We start from the raw sequence: 20,274 nt of genomic DNA on the forward strand, positions 1-20,274 counted from the left end.
TCAAACATTTATTACACATGAATTAAACACTGCATATTTACACGTATGTACAACAAATTCAGAGGTACACCAAAACACGTGTACTGCTGCCGGTCGCCATGTTCAGTGTCTGTCTGTACTCAGCAGCACATTGCCAACTGTGACAAAATGAAATGCGGCAGGTGAATACCAATACAAAACGCCGCAACATACTCCCCCTTTTGAGGGATCTCAACACTCAAAATCAAAGTCAGGTGTTCATGTTCATCACAGACAAATGAAAAAAAGAAAACTCAGATACAACATATACAAATATACAACTATACAACATCCTTGGGCAATGGACACAATTTCACTACGGCACGGCGCAAAAGACCAGTTTTAGTCTTTACACTGACCACACGAGTAATATTGTCACAACCAGGATGGAGGTCCCAGATTATACCAGTTTTCCAATCCAGAGGAGGAAGGTTATCCTCCCATAGAAGCACTAAATCTCCCACAGTTGGAGTCCACTTTCCTACAGAAGACCATTTACGTCTTTGTTGAAGTGATTGTATGTATTTCTTTGACCACTTCTGCCAAAAATCGTGATACAGCTGTTGCACCAATTTCCATTTAGCTAGACAGGAGCGGGAGCTGTTGGATATGTCTGGAGAGGGAATAGAGGTCAATCGTCTCCCTACTAGAAAATGTCCAGGTGTCAAATAGCATTGATCATTGGGGTCGGCAGTCATTGAACAGAGAGGTCTCGAGTTCAACACAGACTCAATTTGATACAAAAGAGTACTCAGCTCTTCAAAATTAAGAATGCATTTTCCTAGGGTCCGCTTTAAAAGTGATTTTGTGGACTTTACCCAGCTTCCCAAAGCCCGCCGAAATGAGGACTGGAGGGTGGAATAAACTTCCAATTCACATTCAAATTAGATGAATATTCTTCTATTTCAGTAGAGCTATCCTTAATAAATCTTAATAACTCATTGTTGGCTCCAACAAAATGTGTGCCATTATCACTCAAGATGAGATTTGGAAATCCTCTACGCGCCGTGAATCTTTTAAATGCGGCGAGGAAGTCCTGAGTCGTTAGACTCTTCACAGTTTCAAGATGTATTGCTTTAGTGACAAGACAAACAAAGAGAGCAATGTACGCTTTAAACTTTATCTTACTCCTCGGGTTATCACCTTTTATGATGCCTGGGCCACCATAATCAAGACCAACCTTAACAAAGGGTAACGATGGTTCAACTCTATACGAGGGTAACTGACCCATTATGTGAGTGGTGAGTGGAGGTTTGCTCTTGAAGCACTTGTAACATGAATGGATTACACCACGAACAACTGTCTTCCCTTGTGGAATCCAAAATCTGTTACGCAAGGAAAACAATACAGCCTGAGGGCCGGAATGCAATAGCATCTCATGTTCATGTTAGCAATCAATTTAGTAACAATGTGTTTCGGAGGAAGAATGATGGGGTGTTTTTAATTGTATTCCAACTGAGAATTCATGAGTCGACCACCAATTCTCAACAACCCGTAATCATCGAGGAATGGATTCAAAGTTTTCAATGAGCTCGAAGAGGCAACTACATTATTAGACCTCAAGTCATGAAGTTCCTTTCCATACTCACTAGCTTGCATCAGACTTATTATTTTCATTTCACAAATCCTCAATTCTTCAGGGGTGAGTGGACCAATGACACGAGCATCCTTAGTGGAGCGAACATTGGTAATAAATCTCAGAACATAGCTATAAACTCGCTTAAGTTTGAGAAAGGACGAAAACTTCTCTAACTCAGGTGGGTGCATGTTAACTAGCAAGACTCTCAAAGAGGGTTTCGATTCTGCATTCTCAGCAGATGGTGTATTACTAACAACAAAATCAGGGTACACTGGGGACAATTCGTGCAACCAGGAGGGACCATGCCACCATACATCAAGAGAAAACATTTGTGAGGGTTAAACACCTCGAGACAAGTGGTCAGCTGGATTGCTGTGGGTAGGTACGTGTCTCCTATCTGAGACTGAAGTGAGGAATTGAATTTCAGCAACTCTATTAGCGACAAAGGTTTTCCAATAATTGGCGGGTTTCTGTAACCAACACAGAACTATCGTGCTGTCAGTCCAGCAGTATGTGGAGAAAGGAATGTGCAATTTCAGCGATTCAGTGACCTTACTCATTAGACGAGAAAGCAATAGAGCAGCACAAAGCTCTAAACGGGCTATAGATTGCTGTTTTAATGGAGCAACTCTCGATTTAGAAGTCAACAGGATCACTGATACCTTATCATCATCAGATACTGTCCTAACATACACACAAGCACCATAGGCAGCTTCTGAAGCGTTAGAAAAGCCATGGATTTCAATAACATTGTTCTTAGCAAAAGGCATTACATTCCTTTGCACTCTGAGTTCGTTAAGCAAGGGGAGCTCACTGTAGATAGCATTCCAGATTTCAATAATTTCAGATGAAGGTTCTAACACATTATCCCAATCAATTTTCAACTGCCAAAGAGACTGCAGGATAAGTTTGCACTTAACCACGGCACATCCTAACAATCCAAGGGATCAAATATGGAAGCAATGATGGTGAGAATGCTTCTCTTAGTGACTTCCTTAGGTGCTTTCTTCAAATTTATTTGAAACTGAAACTGATCACATTTAGGATGCCACACGATACCTAATGTTTTAATAGCTTCATCCTTAGTGAGGTTACAAGCTGACAACATTTCGCTATCCTCTACAGGGACATTGGCAAGAGCTTCTGGACAATTTGACGTCCACTTTCTAAGATGAAAATGTGCACTATCAAGCACAGAAGAGATTTCTGATTGAAGCTCGTTAGCTTCTTCAACTGAACTAGTACCTGTCAGCAGGTCGTCAACATAAAGGCAAGAGCGAATGATCTCTGAGTCAGTAGGGTGAGATTCCTTGTGTTCATCAGCAAGCTGAACTAGACATCTCGTAGCAAGAAAAGGGGCGGACCTTGTACCGTATGTGACAGTAGTAAGACGGTAGTCCTTGATTTCTTCATCAGTAGATTCACGCCAGACAATTTTCTGAAGATTTCTGTTGTCAGGGTGAATTAGCACACATCTATACATCTTAGCAATGTCAGCCGTAAGAGCAACAAAATAGGTTCTGAACCTTAAAACAATGGACAGCAAATCAGGCTGAATAGTAGGACCAACCATTAACATAGAATTCAATGCTATCCCATTTGATGATTCACAACGTCCATCAAAAACAACTCTCAACCTGGTTGTAGTGCTAGAATCCTTGAGCACACAATGATGGGGCATGTAAGAGCTTAAAGAGTTAGAGGTCCCTGGAGGTGCAATTTCCATGTGACCCATTTCACTGTATTCACGCATGAAATCTACGTACTTCCTTTTCAAGTCTGGAAGCTCAGCAAATTTATTTTCCATCTGTTTAAGCCTTCTAAAAGCATTATGCTTAGACTCAGCCACAGGTGGCACTTCCGCACGAATAGGAAGTTTGACAACAAACCTACCAGAACCATCTCTTTGAACTCTATTCACAAAATGTTCTTCACAAGCCCTTTCTTCAGGAGTAAGAACTGGTTGATGAAGTTCTTCAAGCTCCCAGAACCTTAGGAGTTTAGTGTCAATAGAGTCAAGTTTTACAAGATGGGCACGACGAGCCTTGGCATTATTTTTAATGCACGACTCAGGGAAAGTGCCTTATAGCACCCAACCAAATTCGGAATCTAATAAGGCGGGATAACCCTTCTTATGCAAAATATTAGAAGACACAATTTCATAGTAGACATCAGCACCTAGCAAAATATCAATAGTAGAGGTCTGATTAAATGTCCTGTCACTCAAAATAATATCATGAGGAATAACCCAATTGGAACAATCAATTTCCTGCACAGGGAGTGGACTTGTGATTGTGTTCACGACTGCACAGTTCAACTTCAATGTATAATCTGATACATTTCAGAATAAAACAAGGTTACATGTGGAACTTACAGGAGACACATTCGCATTGCCTATACTAATAATAGGTAGACGACAAGACCTTGTACAGATACCAAGCTTCTTGACAAGATCAGAAGTCACAAAGGATAATTGACTCACAGAGTCTAACAAAGCTTTAACTAGTACAATCTCTCCTGAGCTATTTTTTACTCCTACACACGCTGTGCTCAGCAAAACATTAGAACCTAGTCCTGTAACAACCTTCATGGCAGTGGGTGAAACAATTGCAGAACTTGTAGAATTCATATTATTATTGTTATTATTGGGACTTCCTTGTTTTTTGTGAACCAATAAGTTGTGGGGCCCATTACACTGGGAGCATTTGTTTTGTTTACACTGTTTAGAAACTTGATAAGCGGAAAAATAAAGATAACAAAGTTTATTTTCCCTCACAAACTTGCGACGATGATCAATGTTTGCTTGTTTGAACTTTCTACAATCAGAAATGCTGTGATTATCAAGTTCGCAAAACCTACAATTCAAGGAAGTGCTATTGTTGGTAATATGAAGGGCTCTTAGGTTGGATTTTAAGTCTCGTTTTTGCTCTATGACAGGTTTCTTGCATTCTGTTAGCTCTAATGTATGACATTTTCTTTCCAAGAAATCAATCAAATTATTTAGTGTGGGAATATCAGTGGAGGCAAATTTTTTTTTCCCATTCACTTCTATGGTTGGACTTGATCTTACTTAGAATCAATTCCTGTAGCAAAATTTCATGTAGTGGAACCTGACCCTCTAAATTGTCAACAGCACTAAGATTAGATTTACTTGGTTTATCAATTTGCGATATTCAACGGATGATCCACTAGTACAATTATGGAGATTGAGCAAATGTTTTACGTGCTGTGAAACAATCAATCGTTTGTTATTGTATCTTTCATCAATTAAATTCCAAGCAACATTGAAATTATCAGCACATATGGATAGGTTATCTAACAAATCCCTTGGTTCGCCTTGAAGAGACGACAATAGGTAGTGTAGTCTTTGCACATTGTCAATGCGGGTATTGTTAATAACTAAGCTTTGAAAGGTGTTCCTGAAACTCAAGTATTTTGTCAGATCTCCCTTAAAAACAGGCAATTCAATGGGAGGGAGCTTCAAGCTACAGTTGGACCGAGTAGAGTTATCAGAAATAATGGATGCATTGCTTGGACTTGTGGGTCTCTCAAATGAGCAAAGCAATTCCTGAATCCTAGCAACTATTGCATGATATCTGTTTTCAAATTCATCATGCTCCCCAAAGTGAGTTTCGCTAGATTTTGAGTCTAATTCACATTCTAGATACTCCCTAACAATGCTGAATTCCTTCCAAATTTCTGGCAGCCTATTCTGTTTGGAAATCAGTTCGTAGTGGTTGATGTTATCTTGCTTTAAGTAATTTTCAAGGTGAGTTAGACCTTTTAAGTAGACAACGTTTTTGAACAGCCTTTGCTTCGGATTCAAACACCACGGTAAATAGTTCGGGTAATCAATTATTGACAAGATAAGCTTGAGAAACCAAACGAACTTGGGTCAAAGTTTTAATTGACCACATGTTTGTCCATAAGGTTTGTGCCGAGCAAATAGGCCTGAAAGGAGAAGAAAATTGTGTGATAGAAAGGAACTAGTAACTAATTAAAATATGAGACTAACCCCTTAACGATATCAAACTATGAACATATAACCGGCAACAAAGAACTGATCAAGGTAGGGACGAAAGGAGGGTTAGTTAGAGAGGAGAGTAGGCGCGGCTAAGCCCACAAGACGAATATTTTGACTTCAAACACCAGTGTAACTTGTCAGCTCCAATGTCATCAGTATTTTAATGTTATATGTAAGCCTGCAGGGGTTACTTATTTGGACTGATCATTTTAAATTATTATAAATGGCAATATCACACTGGACGAAATTTGACTAGTGGATTTTATATTTTATTACCCTGCAGATATTTTTGTCTCATGTGTAATATAATTTCTAATATGTTCATAATAAAGTGTTAATTTGATTGCATTTGGTTGGACATCGCACTACATGTTGTCAATTTTAGTCTGTGGCTGTAGATGTCCAATAATGGCGTCGAAAGCGGTACCAGTGTATAAGTAATTTAAATTCATACTAAATGGTATTGAATAGGTGGATGTTCATTTCAATTCCTTGATAATGTGAACGTTTGTCAATACGGATCATGATGAAGTTTATATCGTACGACTCGTTATTTACACAATTTACGTCACTAAAACGAACGTTTTTGTTATTATTATTAGTTGGACACGAAGAAGACGAAAATCTTATAAGCCTTAACTTAATTTGCGGCTGTGACTGAAAATTATCCCTTGGTCACTTATTCGGCCTATCATCCCCGCTGTGAAATATTAGTACGTATAATCCTCTTGCAAATGATGCAGAACTACACCTAGTTTAAATCATATTTAGCATCGCATTCTACGTACTTGAGTGTCCGTAGTGTAATTTAGTCTAAGTACTCTGATATTCATTCTTATAGCAATCATAATTGCTGCACAGTACTTACTAATAATCTACAACGTTACAGAAAATAAGCCATGATGTCCCTCTGTATTTTTCCAACATATCGCGTGAAAATGAAAACTGGAACACATTGTACCACACGTAAGTATCATCGACCGATCTCTAGTAGTATTATTACACAGTCAAACCTTTTATATTAGTATATCAATGGTATACTTTATTAATGCTGAAAGAATATCACAGAAAGCGATCTACATATCTGGAACATCGTTTTAAGAAATACAAGGACATCAGAAGAGAATATAAATCTCTAATCCAATATGCATATAAAGAATATGTTGCCGAATCTGAAAAAACTTCGGATCTAGCCCTAAAGTTTTTGAAATTTCATGAAATGCAGCAGAAGAAAAATATGCTTTCAAATTCAGTGACATTTATTGGAATATCACTAAATAATAGCAAGGAGATTGCAGACAACAATACTGAGTTTTTAAAGTGTTTATTCACACCAAGCATATTCATACGTTATTACTGAGACAGATACATTGAATGTATCTCACACTTGCAGATGTGTAGCATCAGCAAGTGTGAGTATCGGGAGGCAATTAAAAATCTTAAATCGAGTGAGTCAAGTGGACGAGATGGTCTACCTGTGTATGTATTAAAAGGATGCTCTGAAGTACTCATGAAGCTTTTGCGTAAAATATATAATTTAATTATAAGTATTCAAATATTTTTCGGATTTATGGAAGATTAGCAGAGTATGCTCTATCTTCAACTGTGATGACAGTGCAAAGCTGGAAAATTATAGACCTGCATCAACTTCATGTACCTCGGCGAAAAAAATAATTTATTGCCGAATATTTGCCCTCTCAACCTAGTTCATTCCCACGGGAAGGTCCACAGTTATTAATCTTGCGAATTTTACTCACGATATTTGTAAATGAATGGAAAATATGAATCAAACAGGTGTTATTTGCACTGATTTTTCAAAATCCTTTGATAAACCAGATCACGATATACTATTGCAAGAATTGTGTCCTGTCCCGTGAGGTTTTGAAATTAATATCATGTTACCACTTTGACGTATCTCCAAATAAAAATTTGTATTCAGATTTACGTCCGGTGTACCTCGCGGTTCCAATTTAGGGCCTCTGTTTTTCGCAATATTTATTAATGACTTAACAAATGTCATCAGGTACTCCAAATGTCCAATGTATGCCGATGATGTTAAGTTGTATGGAACTGTCACCACTCGTTAGGATGCTTAAAATTACAGACTGATAGGAGTAGGAACAACAAAATATCAAGGAATAAATCGACAGTGCTATTTGAATACAAAACGGATTACACTGGTTTAGGAAGATATGAATTAGTAAAAGAATTGGGAATTCTAATGGATACTACAGCAGTGCTGCCAGGTCTACAAATAGTATATCGGTAGATTGTACTAAAAATATCGGGAGTTTTAGTGGAAATTTGGGTGGTGTCTCGAGCACTGAAACCTTATAAACTAAATTAAGAATGCAGTATTCATGTGAAGTTATTATGATAAAAATATACAATTTCACTCACCGATAACCTCTGGACATTCTATGTTTCTTCTTCTTCTTATTCCTCCTCTCCTTTTCCCCACTTTTCTTATAGATGTAGATATTCGTCACGTGTAGAAACTGTGTACGGATTTGAAGTTGTAGCGGGATGCAGATTTTATATTCTATATGCGGAGCGGGGATTTCTCTTCGAATTATGTAGTCAAGCGTGAGTTTTGAGTCCAATGTGGGGGAAAGATTACGTATTTTCAGTCTAAAATGAACCCGGGGAAGTACCTAACGAGTGATGTTAAAGATAAAAGGTCATACAGTGAGACGAGGAAAGAGTTTTTCCGCACACATATATATTGTGTACCATTATAAATCATTTTCCTGAACTTTGCATTAGAAGAAATTTCGGGAGATCTTTTTTTCGGGTTTTCTGGTGTGTTGCAAAAAGTCTTCATCTTTCTCCATATCAGCCTGTGTATAGCCGCCATCTTGTGCAATTGCCCATGGCCGTCCCATAAGAGCCTGTGTATAGTCGCCATTTTGTGCAATCGCCCATGGCCGTCCTACAAGAGCCTGTGTATAGCCGCCATCTTGCGCAATCGCCCATAGCTGTCCCATAACTATCTGTGTATAGCCGCCATCTTGTACGATCGCCCATGGCCGGCATCATTCTCTATAAAAAGCCGTGTATAGCCGCCATCATGCGTAAGCGCCCCTAGGCCGTATCATAAGAAAAGCCGCCATCTTGCGCAAGCGTCCCTGGGCCGTCTCATAAGAGCCTATGTGTAGCAGCCATCTTGAGCAATCGCCCTAGGCCGTCTCATAAGGAGCTGTGTATAGCCGCCATCTTGTGCAATTGGCGTCGGGAAGGGCATCTTGCCATAAAAGTAAGGATAGTCTCTTCAAATGGCGGATATGAGGTTAGGCTCGCTCTCTTAGGCGACGGGAAGGGCATTTCGCCGTAAAAGTAAGGATACTCCCTTCAAGATGGTGGATGTTAGGTTAGGCCCGCTCTGTTATGCGTCGGGAAGAGGAACTAGTCGTTAAAGTAAGGTTAGGCCTCTCAATATGGCGACTGTAATGTTAGGCTCGCTCTCTTATGCAAAATCCGCAACTCATCATTGCCCTACTATAATAGGGGTCATTGACCTCGGGTTAATGACCGGGGAGTTGGAATCAGCCTAGGTACACTACTAATGGTCAATGACCTCCCGTAGAATTCAAATTTCCCGCGCTGGTGAGTCAGCAGTCGCGTGACCCGCTCCGCGGCCTCTGATTGGCTTGGGGTTGGGAACCCCTTTGCCCTACTACTGATACACCTGGAATGCATGCATGTTGTAAATTACTCTATATCTATGGAACCATAACGGGAATTTGAATTAAACTTTGCACACTTATAGTACAAATGCTAGGCGTTCATTCGATGTATGAAGTTTTAAAATTCAATATATACAAGTGTAATAAAATTTTCAGATTGAAATATTAAAAAAATATTTCTTGAATGTTACAGAAAAATATTTCTTGAAAACTATGTGATTGTCATTAACGATTTTTTTCCTTAAAGACAACACTAAATTACCCAGGATAGACCTCTACGATCTTGGTCAAAATTGGAAATTTTGCTATAAAACTACAGATTTAGGTAAAGAAATGTGTATTCTTTCAATCGAGAATCAAAAAAATGAAATAAACCATGTTTCCAGGTGTAAATGAGATAGCTTGTTTGCAGATGGTTCATTCACCTGCTTCATCATGCAGAACCATATCGTCTAGTGGCATTACAATAGGATCTGGAGATTATATAAGTAAATTAAGACGATGAGCTATCCCCTCTCATTCGCTTAAAAGTACAGTTTGGTCCGTGGAACATGTTAAAAATGACAAATCATCGAAAACACATACAACTCTGTATGACAGAGAAATGTCGTATGCTTCTGAATATAGTCAGTATACGGTTGTGACAAATCTCGTTGACATCGTAAAATATTAAAAATCTGCAGAAACATTAAACGGAACGGGATCTTACCAATAATTCTCAAATGTGCATTTCTGCTTCATTGTCGACAGGAAGAATAAGCTTTAAAACAGGATGAGTCATGCAATCAAATATGTGAGTAGCTAACCCACTTTCTGTATGGTAAGCATTGCACCCGTAACAGTATGAGAACCTGTAATTTCCACGACGAATACTATATGTTACTTTGTTAGACCAGCCCCATGTTATTCTTCTCGCATGCCCGCGGCAGATCTGGACACGATGAGCACCGAGGAATAAATAGCCGGAGAAAACAAAGCATACACAGGCGGAAAGATAAACAAAAATGAAAACAATAAAAAATCAGCGGAAGCTCGAATCAACCTGAGTTAACGGGACGAAATAGAAACACGTACCTATGATGTCCACGTGGTCATGGTCATAAACTGACAAGAGACGAAGTCATGAACTGAACTCGATCCTATTATATTAAAAGGGTAAAATTTAAGATGCTACCCCTCCTATAATATAACACCGATAAAAAAACGAAAGTGTTTATTATATAATAATTAAAACAAATAATACATGGCACACGAAAGTAAAAATATATAAAATAACTCGGTCTAGCTTGAGCAACCGAGGAGTGAAGTGCGTGCCTTGAGCACTACCGGGCAGGTGAAGCAGAGGAAGGAGAACAAGAAAGGACGGGTGTTAAGAAATGAAGGAGTAAAAATAGGTGAAGCGGTGCTGCTGGTTATTGGGGGGAGGGGCGTGGTGGAATTAAACCCAGGCCCAAATACCAGCGGAAAATTTAGCATGGAGGACTTGGCAGCACTCAAGGTGGTAGTAAGCGAACTAATACAGGGAAATTGTCAATGGGATAAGGTACTGGAAATATTGGTGGTCGATCTCAGAGTCTCAGAGCTGAGCGCCCACGGAGTCACTCACTTGTTGATTTTAACTTTTTCGGCATATATATTTGAACTTTAGAGATTTCTAATTGCATTCCATAATGTTTACGAGTGGCTCAAAGTACTGAGTAGCCTTTCAAGTCTTGAAAACTGCACTGTAATCAGCCTAATTGACTGATCTAAGGATTGGTTGACAGAGGTGATGTTGAAACATAGCAGCATTTCACATCTTTGCAGACTAACTTACGCTGAGTAGCTCAGGTGAGAGAGCACTAGCTTTTTGAGTTTTGCAAAACTGCATGGCCATCAGCCTGAAAGTATGATCTAAGAATGACAGTCAGAAGTGAAATTAAATACTTAGTAGCATACCAAGTTTATATAGACTAACTTAGGCTGATATGGTGTGATCTGATTCTAAATATGGTACAAAAATCCATCCTTCTTCCAAGTATGAAAAACTTCCTAGATTCGGGGTAAGCCTGTTGAAAACTGCGTGGTCATCAGCAGTGAACAGTAGCTAATGAGCAAGTGGTCATTAATCAAGACTTAATGCGCAGGGGGTAATAAGCAATTGCATATGATCAGGGTGCAATTGAGCAAGGGCTTATGAGCAGTTACTAAAGAGTGCGAGCTAATGAGCAGTGATTAATAAGCATGGATTATTGAGATGTGCATTGCAGGTTTCTTTACATTTCATGCAGCTATTTTTTTACAATTCAGTGAAATTTAAAATCCATGACTATTTGTGTTATTATAGCCTGGGCAAAAACTCATGTTCGGAAAAAAATTTCAGGACAGTTATGTTTTAGACGTTTAGTTATGTAGCATTTTTCAATAGAATGGCTACTATCGCTATTATACAGAAATTAAATTGTATACTTACCCCTAAACTACCATTTCATCTAGCCTCCTGCTCTACAGTTGAGGTGGAGTTAACACTCTAAGGGATGAAGGTTATTGAAGAATCTGCAACATTATAGTGTACTATATGCTACAGAACAAAAAGCATAAGTTTAGGAGTATGAATATATGTACAGGTAAGGTCTTTGCTTTACCCACACAATGTAATTCTTGCCCAATTTCTAGAATTTCTGCTTCATACTTTGTGTAATGACAATCTTGATCCAACTCCTAGCAGTTACAAGCGTTCTGGGATTAGGTTGGGATCTCTGTAGTATCATACATCTATATATGGTAACAGAGGCTTGTTGTTAACATTTTATTTATTTATTTATTTATTTATTTATTTATTTATTTATTTATTTATTTATTTATTTATTCCTGACTTACATTTGTGGCGAAGTTAGGGCTCACGGCCCTCTCTTACACTTAAGCACTATAAACAATAAAATTTAAAAATGTAAGCACAAAAGTAAGACATAGAAATTCTAAAAAGAAATAATACTACGGACAGATAATTCTAAGACTAAGTTAGGCCTACATATCAGTACAGCAATTAATGTGACAATACTACTACTACTACTACTACTACTACTACTACTACTACTACTAATAATAATAATAATAATAATAATAACAATAATAACATACATACATCATCATTATAGACTGTTATACCTTTCAGCGTTCAGTCTGCAAGCCTCTGTGAATTTACTAACCGTCGCCACAATCCTCGATTTGCAACTAGTGTTGTGGCCTCATTTAGTTCTATACCTCTTATCTTTAAATCGTTAGAAACCGAGTCTAACCATTGTCGTCTTGGTCTGCCTCTATTTCTCTTACCCTCCCTAGCAGAGTCCATTATTCTCCTAGGTAACCTATCCTCCTCCATTCGCCTCACATGACCCCACCACCAAAGCCGGTTTATGCGTACAGCTTCATCCATCGAGTTCATTCCTAAATTAGCCTTTATCTCCTCATTCCGAGTACCCTCCTGCCTTAGGCCTAGAGATGCTTAGTTCACTACAGATCAGATAGTGGTCTGTATCATCGAAAAATCCCCGGAAAACTCGTACATTCCTAACAGATTTCCTGAATTCGAAGTCTGTTAAGATATAGTCTATTATGGATCTGGTACCCCTAGCCTCCCATGTGTAGCGGTGAATAGCCTTATGCTTGAACAATGTGTTCGTAACAGCTAAACCCATACTAGCACAAAAGTCCAGCAAATGCTTTCCATTTCCATTAGTTTCCATATCTTCCCCACATTTACCAATCACCCTTTCGTATCCTTCAGTTCTATTCCCAACTCTCGCATTGAAATCGCCCATTAGGCCTATTCTATCCTTGCTGTTGACCCTGACCACGATGTCACCCAATGCTCCATAAAACTTGTCAACTTCATCCTCATCTGCACCCTCACATGGTGAATACACGGAGACAATTCTAGTCCTAATTCCTCCAACTGACACTCATAATAGATCCCAGGGAATCACTGGAGAGGTGGAGGGAATATTTTGAACATCTTCTCAATGTAAAAGGAAATCATCCTGGTGGTGTTGTGAACAGACAAGCTCATGGGGAGGAGGAAAATGATTTTGGTGAAATTATGCTTGAAGAAGTGGGAAGGATGGTAAATAAACTCCATTCTCATAAGGCAGCAGGAACAGATGAATTTAGAACTGAAATGGTGAACATCATTCGCTAATTTACGTGCTTAACAGAAACTGTGTTGCGTGCAATGGTATTCCTGGTAAAGAGCCCTACCCCAGACTCTGGCCTTCCCTTTCTAAGACCCGTCAAGTACACTTTAGAATCTCCTATCTCTTCCTCGTTATCTCCCCTTACCCGAATATCACTTACTCCTAGCACATCCAGTTGCATCCTCTTTGCTGACTCAGCCAGTTCTACTTTCCTTCTTCCATAAGCCCCATTAATATTGATAGCTCCCCATCGAATTCCATTTCGTTCGCCAAGTTGTTTCCAAGGAGTCCCTCGCCTGTCAAATGGGAGTGGGACTCCGTTACTCCCATAGGTCCGAGGCTTGCTTAAAATGTTCTGATCTCGGTAAATTCATGAAGCAGGATGCTACCCTACTTGCACATAGCCCAAGTGAGGATCTCTCCTCTAACGGGTTATGGACCACCGGTGGATTGTATAGTCCTAGCCATCTGAGCACAAGGAGGGCCATGACTCAGAATATGTCCGAGATGCCCACTCCCATTCCATAGCAACTGGTATCCCGACACTCAGGACCACTTACTAGGCCACTCAGCCGTTGCCCATGGTTCACGAACTAGGACGTGACTACAGTAACCCACAAACTTGAACCAATAATAATAATAATAATAATAATAATAATAATAATAATAATAATAATAATAATAATAATAATAATAATAAATGAAGAGAACTCATTCACACAACATACACACAATGACTCACACAACGCAGTTTTATGTTCCCAGCAGAAACTTTCGGCAGGCAGATTTGAATTTATGAGAGGAAGTAAGGTGCCGAATGTCCATTCGGAGTGTATTCCAGAGTCTCGATGCGGTAACTAAAAAGGAATGATTGAAGGAATTTGTTCGACTTAGTGGAATTTCAAGTAGGGAACCAGAACGGGTACTAATTTCATGGAATGAGGAAAGAAAACGAAAATTAGAAGAGAGGTAAGTAGGAGTGTTCGTCGAGAGCACTTGGTAAACAAGTGTCATTAGGTGAAAATTCCTTCGTTCATTTATGTGTAGCCATTCCAATGTTTTGAAATATGGTGTAACATGAGCGTCATGTCGCAGTTGGAAGGCAAATCGTATGCATGATTTTTGTGCTCGCTGAAGTCTCAAAGCTTGTTCAGCATTTAGATTGACTAGTACCGTATCACAGTAGTCTAAAATTGGAATAGTAGTGCTTCGATTATTTTTAATTTAAGGTTTTGAGAAAAATTATTCTTGTGACGTTTCGGGGGATATAGAGCTGCATGAACCTTTCTACATACATTTGTTATGTGTTAATTCCAGGTCAGATTCTCATTGATGGAGATTCCAAGATTACTTACATTTTTAAGGTACGATACAGCAATGTCATTGATTATGATTGGAGGAGGATTGATATTGCTTATTACATGTAATAATTTAGAGTTTCCTATGATAATACTTTGTGTTTTACGACTATTTAGGAGTAGGTGATTTTTTTAGCATAGGCAGTAAGCCTTTGAATATCCGAATTAATATGCTGAACAGTTTCATGTAAATTGTTTGTAGTGGTGTGTTTGTATATCTGCACATCATCAGTATATAAGTGGTAGTTGCAATACTGAAGTGTGGAAGATATGTCATTAATATGCAAGACGAACAGGAAGGGCCCTAGAACAGACCCTTGAGGGACACCGGATGATTTTACAGCCCACTGGGGTCTTTGATTGTTTACCACTACGCACTGGCGACGATTTGTAAGGTACGACTTAAAAAATTAAGGGCTATCGGGCCGATATGCAGAGAGCGTACTCTATGTTGCTGGTTTGTGTGTAAGATTGGCAGTGGCAAGATGGGAAAGGCTAAGTGCTTCTAAAACTTTATGTGAGTTGTGGGAGAGCACACTTTTTTAAATATAGAAGGCAAATTGAGTGTAGATGGGAAAGGATTTTAGGGAATGTATAAAGCTTGTTGATTACTCTGATTCTAGTTTCTGGTCTTTGTTGTTAAGCTAATCAGATTGCATGGTGCTCAAGCTTTAATATATCTTAAGTATTGGATTAAGGAGGCAGAGATCCAGGATAATGACGTGTATGTGATTAAGGGTTGAACAAAGGCTTTGTACATGTTCATGATTTGTATGGCTTTGTATGGCTTTTAATCCCCAAGAAGCTTATCTACAAGATTGGTCCAAATGTACATTACGTTGTAAGTTTTGTACCCAGCTACCTAATTTGTTAGATAAATCAGCCGTGATCATGATTCAGAATAGATCAATAATCGTCAGCTCAGGATCTACACTAAACATCAATACACTAGTCTACTTGATAGAAATGATAAGATGAAGTCACACATATTTATTAAGGCAGTAACTAAGGAAACTGGTAAAAGAAGCCCAGTATTTCTATTACTAATATATACAAACACATAATTAAAAAATTGTGACCCAGGGCCCTTGAACATGCATTAATAACATAGGCACACATGGGATAAAGGGTAAAAGATTTGTGGTTGGCTAGAACTTACGTGCTTTGATTCTCTTATTTATTGGAGTTTGAAGATTATAAGGGAACATTCCTATTACCTGGAATTCTCCTTCTCAAAATCACTCTTGTGATTGATGTTGTTGAACAATATTAATCTCTTTTAAGCTCCTGCTTGCCTTTCTTTTTCATCACAAAATCTGTTGCTATTATTCTCTGTTACCAAGACAAACTTCCTGGTGTAATGCCTAGTTTGGAGCGAAGCAGACATACCGCTACAAGGAGTAAATTAAAAGGGCAATGAACAAAGAAATGGAAAAAGGTTTACGTCTACCAGGGGCACTTGACGTCACAATTGTCCTCACACAAAAGGAGAGGGAAGATTATGTAAAGGCATACAAAATCAAAGAATTAAAATTAGATACAAAGAACCATCCTTGAGTTTTGAGTTAAGATTAATGCCAAAGTTCAGGGTGCCAGCCTTGTAAAATTTGATTCCCTTGAAACAAGATTGCAAAGGTTTTGGAAGCTTGAGGAATCCCATCAACTATTTTTTACCCCTGAAGAAATGATTTGTTTAGGACATTTTTTGAATAATGATCACATGGATGATTCTGGCAGATTTGTTGGCAAATTTCCTATTCATCTTGAAGTGTCACCTGTAGCTGAGTCTAAGCATTAAGGTGTTAAAATGCTCAAACACATTGAAAATATGTTTGGTAGATTTTTGGACTTGAAACAGCAGTCTGTAATTTTCATGTGTGAATACAGTGAATTTGGACACATGGAAATTGCATCCCATAAGATTTCTAACTCATTAAGCTTTTATATACCCCACCATTGTGAGCTCAATGACTCTAGCATGACAACCAAGCATGGAGTTGAGTTTGACAGAGGATGTGAATTTTGAAATTTATAGCATTGAATTATCTGTTAATGGCTGACCATAAAATTCAGCCTGACTTCCTGTCTATTGTGTTAAGGTTCACAACTTATCTTGTTGCTCTTTAAGCTGATATTGCTAAGATGTACAGAAGTGTGTTACATCACCACCACTGGAATCTTTATTACATTCTGTGGCATGCACTCTATGATGCAGAGATTAAAGACTACCACCTTACTTCTGTTACAAGTTCTGCCGCCTTTCTTGCTACGAGGTTTCTAGTTCAAATTTCTGACAAATGCGGAGAAATTCACCCCATTACTGCCTCCTCCTTTTTTGTTGATGACCTGTTGTTGACAGATAGTAGCACATTTGAAGATGCTAAGGAACTTCAATCTGAACTTTGTTCCTGCTTTAGAGTACACACGTGTGTCTCAGAAAGTGGATGTCAATTTGTCCAGAAGCCCTTGGCAGTGTACCTGTAGATAATAGAGAAATCTTTTCAACTTGTAAGATCTCTAAGGATGAATCCTAAATGTGATGAGTTTCAGTTACAAGTAAACTTGAAGGAAGCATATAAGGAAATCATTAAGAGAAGCATTCTCACTATCATTGCTACCATGTTGACCTCTCTTGAATTATATGGATGTGCTGTGGTTAATTACAAACTGATACAGCCATTTTAGCAAGTGAAAATTATTTCGGATTATTTCTTAGAGCCTTTATGTGAAATCATTGAGATTTAGGGTGCTATGCTTTACTTTGGTACATATATAGTGTTTGCTTCTTCTTACTGTATTAGATTTAGTTACTTTACATGGAAAATATAATAACTTTTTTGTTTTCTAGACTTCAGAATGTCGCATTATTGACCGGAGCTCACTCCAATGAAGGGCCGGTCCATCCCACTACAAAATGGGCACTCTGTTGTAATGAATGTAGCAGTATGTTTACCAACGTATCTGCTCTTCGTAAGCACCTGCATGCTCATAATGCCAAGCGTCGACACTGCTGTGAGGTATGTGGTTATATGTCTTCGAAAAAGTCGCATATTCGACAACATATGCTTACCCATACTGGTGAGCGTCCATTTTCCTGTAGTCAATGCGATAAGAAGTTTTCTCTGAAGTCTACCCTTGGGAATCACATGCTTACACATACTGACGAGCGTCCACATTCATGTGGTCAATGCGCGAAGAAGTACTGCCAGAAGTCGACCCTTCAGAAACATATGCTTATACATACTGGGGTCCGTTCACATTCTTGTGGTCAATGTTTTAAGAAGTTTACCCAGAAGGCCACACTTCAGGCACACTTGCTTATACATACTGGTGAGCGTCCGCTTTGTTGTGATCAATGTGATCATAAGTTCCGTGGGAAGTCCGCCCTTCAGCAACATATGCGTACACATACCGGTGAACGTCCATATTCCTGTTGTAAGTGCAAGAATAGGTTTACACAACGATCGACGCTTCAGCAACATATGCTTACGCATACCAGAGAGCGTCCACATTCCTGTAATGAATGCGGTAGAAAGTTTTCTCTGAAGTCGACCCTTCGGAAGCATGAGCGTACCCATACAGTGCGGTAGGAAGTTTTCTCATTAATGTACTCTTCAGCAACACCTGCTTACACATACTGAAGGGCGTTCACAAATCTTGTGATCTACGCAGTAAAAAGTTTTCTCGGAAGTATATACTACGAAAATACCTGCTGACACATTATCCAGATAATTGCATTTTTCATTTAATTATATGAAGTGTGAGTTGTCGTGGAGGGAATTTTTACGGGATTTTTCAACTCTTTAGTTGTTTCTCTACTATTACTTGTGCTGTGTTCCTTCTCCTTCCACTTAAGTTATTTGTTTCCTTTTTTTATTGATTTATTAATCATTAATGAATTTGTTTACTTCCTGATAGTGAAGTTTGTACAATAATGTCTAAGGTCTGGGCTAGTATCAAATTTTCTGTTGAGTTCTTGTGAGTTTATTAATGAAAAATGAGCAGAACATCCAACTGTTGTGGAGGTCATTAAAAAACTAATTTAGGAGAGCTATGGGAGGGGGATGATGATTATTCATACTCCTCTGAACAATTTATGGCTTGCTCAGGACTGTCACAGCTTGTTGGCAATGCTGATGGCATTGCAGGATGGAGAATTGGGGCAATTTCAAGTACTCAGTAGTCGTAATTAAAGAATGCCTTAAATATGTCCCTACCACAAAAAATTGATTCAACCTAGAAGGATATGTAAACACCACCTCCGTACTGAGTCCAATCCTGTGACCTGAGAGTTACTCATCCAGGTAGCAATACAACATTTATTCATCAGTAAGTTTGACTCGCACCTAGTTATAATATTGAAATTGCTAGAATTATGCAAACTAAAATTACAGTGTTTCAAGGTATGGCATAACTGTCACAATAGGCTTAAGGCTTCCTTACACCATTGCTTTTGAGATAGCACGCATAGATAAACATAGGGTAGTACTATTCTTATTTCCTGTTAGGGCATGGAATTTACAGGGCTTATGTAGATAGTAAGATGGTTAAGTATTTCGCAGAAATGAAAAAGTCACCTTGTATTGCATTTAAAAACCAGTTAATGGCACAATTGTTGACTGTTTTTTGCACCATGATATTACAACACTGGTATCACCTGACCTGATTGTGTGGCTGTAGGTACTGGAACAGCTGTATAAATTTTCTATGAAATCTGAAACTGAAGGAATATTGTAACAACATTATTGTTACCTGTTAAGAAACAGTCGTGCAGGATTTCAGCAATATAGTTTGTGAGCAAGTCTAGGGTTTTAGACCGGGAGGGCAGGCCATGAGGTTCGAATGGTAAAAGGAATTTAGTAATTGTAAGTTCAGCTACAGTGCTCTCCCTAAGACCTTTGACTGGGCGTACTGCCCTGATGTCTTTAGACTGCCCGTCTAATGTAACCTAGATATGTGCTAATTGCATACTGTAAATCTGTTACTTACAAGATCAGTCATGCTTTTCAGCATAATTACATCAATTATATCGGAGTTTAAATGTTTAGCGGTTCCACATGACGTCACAAACGTTCATCATGGCACACCACAGCAATGGAATGGTAATCCCCAGCATTGAATGATTATGAACCAGCAGGAGAACACTGGCAGTTCAATATACTCTGTTGTCTTCTTCATATCACTAAAATAGTTCAACTTTGCAGTTAATGTTACCTGTCTGTTAATATGATAAAATTGAAATTCCTTCATATCCATCTTGGTATGCAGTATTCAACGCCTGGCCACTCATTCTTGATACCCAACTGAGCAAATTTCTGAGGAACACACTCTTCACTAGTTAGAGAAGAATCTGGTAGGGCAGGATGAAGTAACATGGAAAGCTGCATCATTCTTGTCCATGGACTGATAAGCCATGTACATTATAGTAATGTCTGAG

The 20,274-nt window shown here is 38.7% G+C and overlaps 1 protein-coding gene across 1 annotated transcript in view; it reads left to right on the plus strand.

Moving 5' to 3' along the window:
* LOC136875084 (uncharacterized) overlaps positions 1–15,580 on the plus strand; it is a 79,845-nt gene extending 64,265 nt beyond the window's left edge. Inside the window, exon 6 of the mRNA XM_067148817.2 lies at positions 15,461–15,580. Coding sequence (XP_067004918.2) covers positions 15,461–15,580 — 120 coding nt within the window. The remainder of the gene's footprint in view (positions 1–15,460) is intronic.
* The last annotated feature ends 4,694 nt before the right edge of the window (positions 15,581–20,274 follow it).

This window comes from Anabrus simplex, chromosome 5 (genome assembly GCF_040414725.1).
Source record: "Anabrus simplex isolate iqAnaSimp1 chromosome 5, ASM4041472v1, whole genome shotgun sequence".
Taxonomy (NCBI): Eukaryota; Metazoa; Arthropoda; class Insecta; order Orthoptera; family Tettigoniidae; genus Anabrus; species Anabrus simplex.